Source organism: Brassica napus, chromosome C3 (genome assembly GCF_020379485.1).
Source record: "Brassica napus cultivar Da-Ae chromosome C3, Da-Ae, whole genome shotgun sequence".
In the NCBI taxonomy this organism is placed as follows: domain Eukaryota; kingdom Viridiplantae; phylum Streptophyta; class Magnoliopsida; order Brassicales; family Brassicaceae; genus Brassica; species Brassica napus.
This window is the reverse complement of record NC_063446.1, coordinates 47,238,559-47,253,775: the sequence shown is the minus strand read 5'-3', so window position 1 is coordinate 47,253,775 and position 15,217 is coordinate 47,238,559. Positions and strand designations below refer to the sequence as shown.

The window sequence follows — 15,217 nt, the reverse complement described above, 5'->3', positions numbered from 1 at the left end:
GATGTTTGAGAGATGGATGATGTCACAATTTGATAGATTGCTCAGGTGTGTATCAGTTTCGTCTGCCGTGTTCCGAGATTGTCCGCATGTGGGATATGTGATGTTGCCACCACCCAAACTTCAAGCCATCGCTCCACGAGTTTTTGTTATTGGAGATTATGTGGTATGAGATGTGAGCCATGAGTTGGCATGTGTTATTCGTGCGTATGAGTATATTTACTGCCTTGGAGGCATAGTTAATTTGTAAACTCGTGGGGATCGCTTTTGGATTGGGGTGCGACAGCTTGCGTTGTGTGATATTGGAGTAACGCTTGGTATGTTTCCCAGTTTTTGGCAGTGTTGATCATTTCAGAGATGTGTCAGTTCGGACAGCTGACATAGGAACGTTGGGAGCTATTTATTTTGATTGCGGTGTACCAGTTATGCTTGGAGGGCCGATTGGTTCAGAGACTCGTCAGAGATGGAGTTGTGTTTTGCGATATCATTCTTGGGACGGACTGGTTATCACGATATCGAGTACTGTTGGATTGCCTGAGGGCAAGAGTTCATATTTCTGGAGCAGAGCACATTTTAATTGCATACATTCTACATGCAGAGGAGTTATTGGATATGGGGAGTAAATAGATTTTGGTGATCATTTTGATGCTCAACATGAGTTGCGGGATCTTCTAATTACCTCAGAGTATGGAGATGTATTTGAGGCCTTTGGAAGGGTCGTCACCAGCCAGAGGAAATGTTCTTACGATCGAGTTGGAGTCAGGGACAGCACCGGTTTTACGAGTTCTATACCGATTAGCGCAAGCAGAGATGGCTGAAAGAACATATGGAAGATTCATCAGACAAGAGATTTATCAGGCCGCGTAATTCGCCGTGGGGAGCACCAGTGTTGTTTGTAAAGAAAAAAAGATGATGGGAGTTTCAGGCTTTGTATCGACTACATAGACTTGAACATGGTAATCATCAGATTGCTATAGTTGAGGAGTGTGTACGGAATGTGGGTTTACGTATACGTTATGGATATTATGAGTTTTGGTGATATCATTTTGGATCGACGAACGCACCGATAGCATTTGAGAAGCTTATGAATGATGTCTTTCGCGAACACTTGGACCAGTGCGCGATTGTACGCATCGACAACCCCATTGATTTATTCTTGGAGTAGAGGGACCATGATGAGCGTTTTCGGATTGTGTATTGATGCATGAGGATCAGGTCATTCCATATACATTGCATCAGTTGAGACCTCACGAGACCCACTACCCTATTCATGATTTGTAGTGGCTGCAGTGGTATTTGCGTTATAGTTTTGGAGATTGTAATTGTACAGGAAGGAAGTTCAGATTCTCTGGGATCATTGGAGTCTGAAATCTATCTTCATTCATTAAAACTTGTACTTGGACAGTGCAGTTGGATTGAGTTGATAGCAGACTACAGTTTGGATATTGCATACCATCTAGTAAAGACAACCATGTGACAAATGCCTTGGGTGGGCACATGAGCGACGTATCAGGAACCAAAGAGGTTCATGAGTTTACTGGGACATTTGCTAGTCTCATATTGTGTGCCATTACTGTCAATGGAGAGACATATGGCCTTGGGACTTTGGAGCATGCAGTCTTGCTATGGAGGATACGCCAAGCGCATGTTACCGTTATGGCTTTGTAAGACGATCGAGATTGGGAGTATTGGATATCATAAGTGTTGAGCGGGATAGTTTTGAGCGGGATGTACCTGTACTGAAACCGAGTTCTGTGTTGGACGATAAGCTGTTAAGAAAAGGGATCTTACAGCAAATACATCACTCGTGTTTTTCTACCCATCAGGAACACCAAGGGGTACAAAGATATGAAGTGTTAACTATAATTGGTGTAGTATGAAGAGAGTTGTAGCTTCATTGCGTCACAGTGACATACATGTCAGATAGCTATGTCAGAGGATCAATTATCTATCATGTTATTTTTGAGCTTGCTTTTGCCAGAGTGGAAATGAGGCATGGTGATTATGGACGTTGTTATTGGATTTTAAATAACCATATGTGGAAAGGATGCCACATGGGTAGTCATGGATAGACTTACCAAGTCAGCCCATTTCCTAAGTAATTAAGAAGACATTCAGAGCTAATCAGTTGGAGCAGACCTACATTATTGAGCATGGGAGGTTTCATGGATGTCAACATTGTATCGGATTGGGATTCAAAGTTCACATCTACATTTTTGGAGTCATTCAGAAGGAAGTTGGGACAAAGATCCACAGGAATACAAATTATTATTAGCATACAGATAGTTAGTCAAAGAGAACTATTCAGACTTAGAGGACATGCTCAGGGATTGCGTCTTACAGTGGGATGGAAGATCGGAAACCATTACATCTAGCAGAGTTTGCCTACATCGACAACTATCGTTCGAGCATTGAGATGACACCGTATGAGGCTATTTATGGTAGGCCTTGTCGTATACCACTTTGTTGGACCAAAGTGAGGGAGTGACATGAGTTAGAACTATTAATGGTTCAAGAGATGGTATAGCAAATGGACATGCTCAAGGATTGGCTTTGGGAAGCCCATGACGGCAGAGGATTTATGCAGCTAAGTGCCGTAAGGATTTGGAGTTACATATGGGCGATCTAGTGTACCTGGAAATAATGACATTTCAGGGAGGACTTAAGACTCATAAGCTGAAGCAACTTAAACCGAGGTACATTAGACTGTATCCTTCGGTGGAGCGAATTGGAGCAGTTGATCGCAGTTAATTTATCTGCAGTGTATCAGACTTTCATGACGTGGTTCATGTGTCAGCGATGAGAAAGGATTGAAGGAGAGCCAAAATTTATTTTGCAGCAGACGTCAAATGACCGTAAATGGATTTTATGCACCATGTCAGCTAGTGGAGATTTTGGATCATCAAGTGAAAGCAATTCAGAGAATATCGACTGTGTTTGTCAGAGTTGTTGGGAGAGAGATGGGATTCAGGAGGAAACCTGAGAGGCCGGGCGAGGATTAGTATTCGAGGTTTTGTTACGATGACATTGGACATGTAAGCTTATGACTTGAATTCAGGGACGAATTCTTTTTTAGTGGGTGAGAATTGTAACGACCCGGTTTATCCAAAACCGGTTTGGTTTGGTTTAATTACAATTATAATTATAACTAAAATCCTCCTCTTTTACTTTTGGTCAACCGTGCAATGTATATATCATCGTACGCATCTCCTTCTTCGTAATAACCTAGCCGTCATCTTTCTTATGCGGAAACTCTCGAGGCTTCTCATCACCAGCCACCTATGTTCATCAAATTGTCTTCCACCACCGGAGAAGCCATCGTTGTTGTGATTCATGCCATTAGGAACGTGACCAAGATGAGATGAAAAAGTGAAACCGGACCCGTCACGTTCCATCACGACCAACCACAGATTTGCACCGCCACGATCCGCTTGTTGCCGTAGTTGTCATAAACCACCGTCAGGATCCAAGCTAGAGAGATCGTGATCTCACACCTGCTTGCACCACTGTAGCTACTCACCCCCGATCACCAACCGTTACCATTAGATACATGGCTAAGGAGTGGTTTTGCGACAGGTTTCTAGTACGATCCAAGGGATTCTAGGCTGCGCGCCATGTCTCTTGGGATATATCTCTTTTCCAGGAATCTGTAGCAGCAAACGGAATCGAGATCGGAGTTGTGCAGCAAAAGTTATTGCTGTTGCTTCTTGGGCAAGAATAAGCTTAAACTGTTGCGCTGCAGATAGAGTTCCGACCAGTCTCAGCGTAAAGGTTAAATGGTCAATCTAATCAAAATATTTCAGTCTATAATTTTTTCAGTAGGTATTTAACTCTTTTATCTATCATCTCCAAGAAGCGGATCATTATTCCGAGTTATATTCTGAGAGTTATGCCTGTTTTCGCGAGGGGATCTGCTGCAGTCTTTGTTTACGACCAGCCTGGAGCTGAAGCCATTATGGCTGATCAAATGATGTCCGATCAGAGTAAACTTGGTGGCTACGGACAGAGGACATATAGGACTCAATTCTGACCGGAGGGATTGAAAGGTTATCGGTCAGTTCTTGAGTTATTCGTCTGCTTTCTAAAGGTTTCAGTTTTGCCAAAATCATCATATTTATTTATTTTTCAGAGAGTTCTGGAGTTGCTCTATTTTAGAGCCGTCAAGGTCCATTATGTTTTTTGTCAGATTATCTTCAGAACCCGTGGCAAAGGTGAGGGTCTATTCCGTAAATCCCGTACCACTGTAGAATTCTCTCTATCGTAGTTTAGATTTCGAATCATGATCCGTCTGTTTGAATTGAGTCTTGATTGTTAGTTAGTTCATTCACTGTAAACTGGAACTAGGGGTCTAGAAGATTCAACCGTTGATTGATTGCGTGATGTTAAGAGATCCGATATATATATGTGTGTACACATAGCTATGAGTAGGGACTATGTGCGCGGGCGGGGGCTCAGAGATGTCTAGGCTAGCGACGCTACTTTGAAACCGGACCCGTCACGTTCCATCACGACCAACCACAGATTTGCACCGCCACGATCCGCTTGTTGCCGTAGCTGTCATAAACCACCGTCAGGATCCAAGCTAGAGAGATCGTGATCTCACACCTGCTTGCACCACTGTCGCTACTCACCCCCGATCACCAACCGTTACCATCAGATACATGGCTAAGGAGTGGTTTTGCGATAGATTTCTAGTACGATCCAGGGGATTCTAGTCTGCGTGCCATGTCTCTTGGGATATATCTCTTTTCCAGGAATCTGTAGCAGCAAACGGAATCGAGATCGGAGTTATGCAGCAAAAGTTATTGCTTTTGCTTCTTGGGCAAGAATAAGCTTAAGCTGTTGCGCTGCAGAGACAGTTCCGACCAGTCTCAGCGTAAAGATGAAATGGTCAACCTAATCAAAATATTCCAGTCTAGAATTTTGTCAGTAGGTATTTAACTCTTTTATCTATCATCTCCAAGAAGCGGATTGTTATTCCGAGTTATATTCTGATAGTTTTGCTTATTTTCGCGAGGGGATCTGCTGCAGTCTTTGGTTACGACCAGCCTGGAGCTGAATCCATTATGGCTGATCAAATGATGTTCGATCAGAGTAAACTCGGTGGCTACGGACGGAGGACATATAGGACTACATTCTGACCGGAGGGATTGAAAAGTTATCGGTCAGTTCTTGAGTTATTCATCTGTGTTCTATAGGTTTCAGTTTTTCCAGAATCATCATATTTATTTATTTTCAGAGAGTTCTGGAGTTGCGCTATTTTAGAGCCATCAAGGTCCATTATGTGTTTTGTCAGATTATCTTCAGAACCCGTGGCAAAGGTGAGGGTCTATTCCATAAATCTCGTACCAGTGTAGAATTCTCTCTATCGTAGTTTAGATTTCGAATCATGATCCGTCTGTTTGAATTGAGTCTTGATTGTTAGTTAGTTCATTCACTGTAAACTGGAACTAGGGGTCTAGAAGATTCAACCGTTGATTGATTGTATGATGTTAAGAGATCCGATATATATATATGTATGTACACATAGCTATGAGTAGGGACTATGTGCGTGGGCGGGGGCTCAGAGATGTCTGGGCTAGCAACGCTACTTTGATTGTGCGGGCAGGGGTTCAGAAACGTCTGGACTTGCGATACTACTTGTGTGGGCGTGTGGTGCAGAGATGTTTGTACCATGGACGCTACTTGAGAGGGCGGGGAGTACAGAGACAGACTGTACTAGCGACGCTACGTATTATATATCCATATGAGGAGATGCGGGGTGTATGGACTAGCTATATGCTATCATCACATTGTTTGTGTTGTGTTTGTGTGATGCTTTAGGCGTCTTGTTTGTTCATGTTTGAACTAAACTTCCATAGTGGAAGTTCTATTACTCAAGTCAGTGATTTGCGTGTTTAGCATCCCATACCTCACGGAGTAACTCCCCTGTTACTCACCCCTCCTATTCCTTCCCCTTTCAGGTGAGACCGACGAGCAGGAGTGATTGCTATCGGACTGGTGCTTTGGGAGTTCTATTTCGTTTCTTTTTCAGACTTGCGGTTTTATGTTTTTATCGATATTTTCGGGATTTATTACGTTATTTGGATTTATGACTTTGGAATTGACTTTTGAGAAGTAATAAATGGAGATTTTAGACTTTTTTATTTATTTAAGTTATTTTGGAAAATACGGGCGTTACAATTTGGTATCAGAGCTGGTTAGCCATCTCAGTTCTGACCTGAGAGGCGTCTTGAGACCTGTCGTGGGGCGCAATGAGGACGTTGCGTTCTTTGAGAGGGGGTGAATTGTAACATCCCGAGTTGTGATATGTGAAAAAAGCTTAAAAGAATTTATTTGGCTACCTATGTCACCTAAGTTGACTTACCTTTTCCGGAGCACATCCAGAAAGAACTTCAGAGTTAAGTGTGCTTGAGCTGGAGTAGTGGAAGGATGGGTGACCTATCGGGAAGTGATTCGCGATAGCATGCGAGTGAGGCCAAAGCATGGGAAAAGGTCGGGTGGTGATTGCAGGGTCAGTAAACAATGATTTCGAGCCTTTAGAAAAATTAAAGGACCGATCGCTGGAACGGGATGGGCCCACGGGCCGAGAGAGCGGGCGTGGGTGGCCCATTAGCTGTGGACGGTCGGGGTGTTACAAAATTGTTCTAGAAACAAAAGAGCCGAATATTGTGGCTGGGAGAGAGGGATATGATCACAAATTTTTTCCACAATCTGACAAAACAAAAGAGAGCAAGAAATAGGATAACACAGCTGACTGATGTACATGGGAATGTTGTGGAAGATGAGGAGAGTTTGGTAGCTATTGCTCTACTAGCTACTTTAGGAATATGTTTGAATCATCAAACCCGGAGGCGATAGATAATGCTGGGAAATGTCTCAATAACAACTAAAAATCAGATTAATCAGAATCTCACAGCCCTAGTTACATCATGGGAGGCTAAGCTTGCATTCTTTGCGATGCATCCAGAAAAGGCTCCATGACCAGATGGAATGCCTGCCTTATTTTATCAGAAGTTGTGGGACATAGTGAAGGGGGGTTTGACTCGTATTGTCAGTGAATTCTTATTCAAAGGTTTTATTCCTCATGGATTGAATGATACAAACAATTGTCTGACTCTAAAAAAAAAGACAAACCTACTAAGATGGCCCAATTTCGCCTAATCAGCTTATGTAATGTGAGCTATAAAATAGTCTCAAAGGTCTTATGCTAGAGACCGAAGAAAATTTTACTTGAGCGTATATCAGAAATCCAATCAGCTTTTATTGCAGGTCAACAGATCACAGATAATATAATGACGCTCAAGAGATTTTTCATGCTCTTAGAACAAAACCAGGTGGCCGACACAAACAAATGGCCATTGATTAGTTCATTAATGCTTTAATAAGGAAGCATCGATCGACACTCACCCTATAGTGTCGATCGACACTCACCCTATAGTGTCGATCGACGCTCCTTTCTTGTTTGCATGCGAGAGCTGGAACATAGGACTAGTCATCTAATTAGACTCGCAGCGAGAGCTGGATATCTTACTTTTGCATTTGAGTTCTAGGATTAACCATTAGCATCTATAGATTATAGTTATAAAACCTGAATAAAACCCTAACACCACTTCTTCCATCACAAACAACTCTACTTATTTATTGCTTTCTTATTTACTGCTTTACATTATTTAGCCTAGTTTGATCTGAAACTCAAATCATTGTGTGAGATATCGAGTCTCTGTGGATAAGATCCTCAAGTACTCAAATCGATTTCTTATTTGAGAGAGTTGCTCTTCGGGTAATTTGAGCACATCACACTGCATCCTTAACTTCTTCTTCAGTAACCTTCTTTGTAAGTAAAAGGTTCATTATGCTTATAACTATAATTGGAAGGTCCATAAGCAGGTCAAAATAATCCACCGAGTTTGAAGATTTTAAAAAGTTACTGAAATAATGAATTGCTACTTGACCTTTAGAAGCTTCAGAAAGTTGTCAAATGCCCTGATCATCCTGAAGTTTGACAATCTCATTATTTGATCTGGAAGCTTTGACTGCAGCATGAAAAACTTTAGTGTTCCCATCACCATGTAGAATCCATTCATCTTTACTCTTTTACTTCCAAAATTTTTTCTTCATTTTATAAGCCACAACAAGAGATCTCTTGAGATTATCCATTCTGAAGAAAGAAGGATTCATCGAGGACTGCTCTTTTTCTAGATCCACTTAAAACTTGGTAATTCTTTCCAAAGAGTTTGATTGATTATTCTTTTTCCATCTGCTTAAAGCCTTTCTACAAAGTCTGAGACAAGCAGTAACACATAGATTAGGATTTGCAGAAGACAAATTCTGGGCTTGAATAAAGGCTTGAAGGACCAAAGGTTTATGAAGAATCCTTTTGATAAACCTGAAATACCATCTATAAGAATCTTGGGACGATATCAGCTTGATCAGAACAGGAAGATGGTCGGAACGTCGCTTATTCAGAAAGGCTTGATTAGAAGCTAAAATTGATTAAAGCAATCCTTACTCACAAAGGCTCTATCAAGCGTGCTTTGAATACACAGTTTGCCTCTTCTACCACTCCAAGTGAAACTATTTCCAGAACTTGGAAGCTCCAACATATCACAAATTTCTAGCATATCAAAAAATGGCTGGAAAGTGTTATCCAATCTGAGTTATTTAAAATCTCGTTAAAATCTCCAAACATACACCAACTCTTTCTCCTATTAACACTGAAACGAATCAAACGTTCCTAAACCAGATGCCTAAGACTTATAGTAGGGTTACCATATACACAAGAGACATGAAACTGCTTATCTTCATATATAATATTTAAATCCAATATATTCTTATCTACATGCAGAATATCGACTACAACACTGTTCTTCCAAAAAAGAGCAAGACCACCCCAGGTATTTCCCAGGTCCACAGTATATACATGATCATAACCTAACCAACATTGCATATCAACTAGTGTATTCTGAGGATTCATAGTTTCCATAAGAAAAGAAAACCGCAGGGAAGTACGTACACCGTAATTCCGTGCGGCGCTGAACTATCAGGTCTTGAGGATCCCCCACTCCCTGGCAGTTCAAACTGACGAAACTCATTCATGGTCCCTCACTCGGAACCATCACTGATGCATTTCTCTTAACGGCTTTGGATGCAACGACCAATTCTACTTCAGCTTTTTTCTTGAGTAACCCATATTCTTTCAATTCCTACGTTGTTTGTTTCCCTGAAGTTTTGAGATTCTCTCCTGTGATTTAGGTCATCTTTTGAATTTGCTTGGCCTCTCCCTACCCTTAAGCTTAGTCATTGAAGCCCCGGAAATATCAGTTGAGGAAGAACTTAACTGAGAACCCGTTGAGCTTTGAGAATAAGGTACCCCGAACGAGAGTCCAAAGCTCTAAAGAGAGAGTCTTCAAAAAAGAAAACTCTACATATCTAGTCTTCAATAAAATAAAGCATACTTAAAAAATGTATCTAATACAAAACGTGATTTAACCAATATTAGGTGGCTGTCCGCGAATTCGTAAGTACAAAAAGTTCTTAAATTTAATATATTATTTTTTGTGTTTTTGGCATGCTATTACATTTTTTTTTTGTTTTTTCAAAATTGAATGTGAATTATTCGGTATATATTTTTAATATCTAATTAGATTTTTTATGAACAATCATATATAACTGATTAAGATTTTTGTCCATTAAAAATAAGAATTTCATTTTTAACATTCTCGCCCATAACATATATATATATAGTTTAATAGGTTTGTAGATCATGTTTTCATATAAATTTATTATATTAACATCTTAAGAGATGAATTCATGTGACGAATAAAAAAGGATTATAACTAAAATATAAACACACAAATATTATTAAGAAGGAACATTACTATATATATGTACGGGACCTTGTGGTCGAGTGGTAAGGAAATTTACTTGGAATGCCAACACGTTTCCGCTTGTTGTGTAAAACTAAGTCACATTACTCATGGACATCCACATCGATATGAGCATTTGCTTTCGACCTATTTGAATACCGGGTGAAAGAATCTATCCATAACTACCCTTTCATAGGCTCGGATACCTTCATGCTAATAAAAAAATGTATAGTTTAAACAAAAATGTGATGATAGTTTTAATTTTAAACAAATTTTTTATGAATTTGTTTTTTATTTTTTAATTCGAGATAATATAAGAAGTTTCAATTATAAAAATTTGAATGTATTTGTTCACAATAATTTTAAGTCATTTAAAAAAAAATGATTTAAGATAAATTTTTATTCGATTAGATTCTATAATAAGAAATCTTCATATATATTCAGTTTTTTTTACTTTGTGTTTAAAATGATATAATACGGCTCTAAATTTTGAATATTGAATACACATAAAATATTTGAAAGATTATTTTTTTAATCATATATCAAGTTAAATTTTATTATTGAATGTGTTTGACAACAAAATATGTATAAATATAAAATATATTTTTATTTATAATATTGTTTTGGTTGTTTGGCAACTGATGTAAGATGGTTGATGGCTATTTTGCCATTGATTCCGATTTTATAACATCTTTATATTTATTATATTTTGTAACGTAAACGGATATAAGAAGTTTAAGTTATATAAATTTTAATGTATTTGTTAGCAATAATCTTAGTCATTTCTTAAAAAAATGATTAAAGATAAATTTGTGTCCGATTTGATTTTTTATGTGAGAAATATTTAAATATACTAATTTTTTTACTTTGTGTTTAAAATGATATAATATGGCTCTAAGTTTCGAATGTTCAAAAAAAAAAAAATTGAACGCATCTTTTTTAAATTGTATATTTCAAGTAAAATTTTCTGACTGAATGTGTTTGACAACAAATTTTCATAAATTTAAAAATAAATCTTTTTTCATAATATGTTTTTTGGTTTTTTGGAACCTGATGTAAGTTGGTTTATGGCTATTTTGCCATTGATTCCGATTTTATAACATCTTTATATTTGTTTTTATTTTGTAATGTAACCTGATATAAGAAGTTTCAGTTATATTTTTAATGTATTTGTTCGAAATTATCTTAGTCATTTCTTAAAAAAATAATTAAAGATAAATTTGTGTACGATTTGATTTTATATAATCAGAAATATTCAAATATATGTTTTTTTACTTTGTTTCTAAAATGATATTATAGGGCTCTAAGTTTTGGATGTTCAAAAATGTAAAATATATGAAATTTTCTTTTTAAATCAGATATCTCAAGTTAAATTTTTATTATTTAATGTGGTTGACAACAAATTTATCATTAATTTAAAGATATATTTTTATATATAATATTTTTTTAATTGTTTGATAACTGATGTAAATTGGTTTATAGTTATTTTCCTTTTAAAATAGAATTAGAACGATTTTCTATTTTGAGTGTTTTAGAATTTTTTTTAAAATGATGACTTTGTGAAAAACTAAAATTTTTAGAGTGATTCTGATTTTATAACCTCTTATAAAGTAGTTTATACATTTAAAATCATTATAAATAAGAGAAAACTTTCTTTTGTATTTAGTTATCAAAGTAAAACTAAATAATATTTAAAAAAAATTTAGATATTAAAAAAATTGATGGTATTGAGATTAAAAATTAGAATTTTTAAAATACTTCATAAAATTTTGAAGAATGTTTTAGTAATAAAAATTAGAATTAAATAATATTTCGAGAAATTGTAAATTATTATTATTATATTTATATTTATTACTATTATATTTTCTTATTTTTTATTAATTATAATCTATGGATTACCGTTCTGAAAAACTTACCAAAAATATAAATCAACATTAAATATAAATGTCTATGTCATAATTAATTTCAAATCATGTTATCATTATTAATATCTCATATTATTATTTTTCTTTCAAAATCAATGAGGTACACATGGCAAGTCACTTTTTAAACAATGTTACGATGATTTATCAGTTACCATATACATATATGCTTTACATAAAAAAAATTGGTAAATTTCTAGAAGAACTTGTATGTATTATCGTAGAAGGAAATTGTTTTGGGTAAATGTTCATAAAATATTTGTTTAATCTACGTAACTTCTTAAAATCACTCAACTCAGTTTAGTACTAGAAATACATGGTCTCTTCTTCGAAGTCATGCGCCTACTGTGAGTTGGCACTCTAGTATCTGGTTTCCTTATGCAACACCGAAGTTGTGTTTTGGAATGTTGGTATTGATGCGAGCTGTGTTTTGTGTCAACAACATCTGGAACATAAGAGAACATCTCTTTTTTAGCTGTAGCTACTTTCAGGAGGTTTGGTCGGGGCCGGCGCAGGGACTTCTTCCCTCTCTTTTTTCTGATCAATGGCAAGGAATTATGGCGATTCTTGCAGATAAAAATCTCGCGACGTTGAAGCTCTACCTAATACGTTACAGCTTCCAAGTGGCTTTGCATTCCATTTGGAGGGAAAAAAACAACCGTCGTCATGGCTTTCAGCCGGTTCTTGCAGGACAACTGACTTCAATCATAGACGGACAGATTCGTAATCAATGTCTAATAATGGACTCCAAGAGAATTCGGCACTACGAGACTGCTCTGTAACTATGATTCTCCATAAGATAGTTTAAATTAGCTATTTTGTGAAGGAAAAATTTTATATCCAAAATAGCTATGGCCGTAAAAATTACTTTTTCTGAATAAATTTTACATATTATTCAGAAAAAAAAACCACTCAATTCTTACAAATCATCAAATTCTACATAAATTTTGGTTCCAATAACCCTCCTAGATACGGTAGATAAAGTTGCTCAAAAAAAAAAATGGTAGATAAAATGAGGAGAAAGATTCGGTGATGAGTTACGTACAGTATTGACACGCAACAATACGATATATGAGCCGTTGGATCATTGTTTTAAGATATTTATAGAAGCGGGTACGTCATGAATTAAATAATAAATAAAATATTTAAGCAGGTGGCTTCCACATTACAGGTTCGATTCTCCGTCTTCGTTATATTTGAGCTAATCTAAGGTCTCGTCCCTTGGGCCCGATCGATACAAAAAATCTGAGGAATTGTCCTTTTCGTCCTTATCTTCTTCCAAGATTTCTTCCAGCTGTGCAAGCTTTCCTTTCCTCACTCATCTTTAGTTTTCTCGTTAGGTGATATCGAAGAGAAGGTGGGGGTCAATGACCTCGCTACTCCTCCTCAGAACACTCCCGCTCCTCCGCAACGGTTTTCTCAACTACCGTCATCAGTTCAGCATCGCATCGGCGGGTTTCCACTCTCACCGGCGCCGTCTGCTGTGTTCTCTTGCTGATAAACCGCAGTTTCGCGAGGATGATTCTCCCATGCCGGCCATGAGCTCGACGGCGCCTGTTGATGATAATTGGCGTTATGAAGATCCTGATTATCGGAAGTGGAAGAACCTTGAGGCCGAGATACTTGGAGATATCGAACCTATAGCTCTTCTCGCCAAAGATGTTCTTCACTCCGATAGGTAAATTGCACTTTTCGATCAGAGAGGTGGAACACAAACTTGATAGCTTGAAATCTTCAAAAAGTAACGCCTATGTATTGATTTTATTTTGGTTGATTCTTGATTGTTCTTGAATGACTTCTTAACATCGTAGAGACACCATTTTGGGATTTGATGTGGCAATTTTGCTTAATCTGTTGATTCATTACCTGAGGCATAATCTACAACAGTTCCAACCAAGCCAAACTCTTGATACACAGACAAGGATGTTTGGATTATAGTTGTCTATGCAGAGTAATTAGGTCTCCATAGTGTTATAGATGCTCCTCTTGTATCTTCAGTCTACTAGAACAATAGCCAAACGGGAACCTTTTTTTCTAGCTAGCTAAGGCTTCAGTGCATACCCCCTTTCGTGGAGATTATTTTTGCTGTCTTGAAGCACCAACTTTAGGTACTAAAATTTATCTAAGAGTTTAAGGGCATCAAAATCTTGTAGCACAAGGGCAATTATCTTTTCTTTCTTTTTTTTTTTTGTTTTGGCAGTTAATTAAACAAGGTGGGTGTCTGGTCTTACTGGTCTGTTTTTTTCATCTTGATAAGCAGATATTTGGATGGAGAACGCTTGGACTTTGAGGATGAGAAAATTATCATGGAAAAACTTCTTGCTTTTCACCCCTATGCCAAAGATAAAATTGGCTGCGGTCTTGATTTTATAATGGTGCGTTACTTCAGGTTGCCTGACATCTCTTTATATGAGAGTCTACAAATATAAAAATAATCATATGGAACTGTTGTGTATATTCTTGAACCATTTGGAGTAACTTCTTGCTTGCGTCTAAAAAAACTTAATTGTTAATGGCAGGTTGATAGGCATCCTCAGTTCAGGCACTCGAGGTGCCTGTTTGTTGTGAGAACGGATGGTGGATGGATAGATTTCTCCTACCAGAAGTGCCTTCGAGCCTATGTTCGAGATAGATACCCGTCTCACGCCGAGAGATTTATTCGTGAACATTTTAAGCGCGCTAGTAGCTAAACATTTTAAGCACGCTAGTAGCTATACTCATTACTGGATGTTCTGTATACCGTCCCATCGTCATACAACAGCAAACTTCTCATATAATTTTTGCTGCCTTCCGTTAGAGAAGAAATTACGCAAAACAAATAACAATTGTGGAAAACTTTGTTGTAGAAAAATTGGACTGGCTCAGTGCATTGGTAGGCTTGAATCAATTAGGAAGAAATAGCAAAAGAGTATTGTAATGATCCGCCTATTTCTTTATATCTGATAACTACCGTCATAGTTTCATTTAACCAAAGTATTAATGGTCTCCTCTTCCCATCAGCGTTCTGCAACCGTATTAGCTATGGGTACATTCTCGATATCAACTCTGTCGTCCTCTGCTTGAAAATACGCTTAGCCACTCGTTGAATATCTGCCTGCAGAACCTTACGACAATCCTAGTCCTACTTTTCCAAAACACGCCCGAGTATCCCGATTGAAAACTAATAGCTTGATTGGTAGAGTTTATAGCAGAACATTAAACTTTTTGTTATCATCCCATCAACAATTGTTAATAAAATATTTTTTGCTATGAAATAAGGGGAAAGTCTATATCTTTATTAGACAATAAGGAGCCCTTTATATAGGGAATTACATAAGTACGAAACGCTAATACAATATGGGCTAGGAAATACAAAAACATAAAAATATGGGTTTTCGAATATGGGGTTCCACCAGACCTTGGTTTATAACACTCCCCATTGGAAGACCA

The 15,217-nt window shown here is 37.5% G+C and overlaps 1 protein-coding gene across 2 annotated transcripts; it reads left to right on the top strand.

Annotated features, from left to right (window-relative positions):
- Positions 1-12,968: 12,968 nt before the first annotated feature.
- On the top strand, positions 12,969-14,579 carry LOC106411203 (protein DCL homolog, chloroplastic). Of its 2 annotated transcripts, none has more exons than XM_013851913.3 (3): positions 12,969-13,466; positions 14,049-14,163; positions 14,308-14,579. In XM_013851913.3, the coding sequence occupies exons 1-3, from the start codon at positions 13,156-13,158 to the stop codon at positions 14,476-14,478; spliced, it is 597 nt and encodes a 198-aa protein (XP_013707367.1). In that variant the 5' UTR covers positions 12,969-13,155; the 3' UTR covers positions 14,479-14,579. The 2 variants fall into 2 exon arrangements, with proteins under 2 accessions (XP_013707367.1, XP_022562998.1); XM_022707277.2 differs by having other exon boundaries at positions 13,004-13,466; positions 14,049-14,177.
- The last annotated feature ends 638 nt before the right edge of the window (positions 14,580-15,217 follow it).

Excerpts from the sequence above, each read along its gene's own strand:
- LOC106411203 (XM_013851913.3), top strand. The coding sequence starts at position 13,156 with ATGACCTCGCTACTCCTCCTCAGAACACTCCCGCTCCTCCGCAACGGT. Across the intron at positions 13,467-14,048 it reads GATGTTCTTCACTCCGATAG|ATATTTGGATGGAGAACGCT; the intron begins GTAAATTGCACT and ends CTTGATAAGCAG. Across the intron at positions 14,164-14,307 it reads GCGGTCTTGATTTTATAATG|GTTGATAGGCATCCTCAGTT; the intron begins GTGCGTTACTTC and ends TGTTAATGGCAG.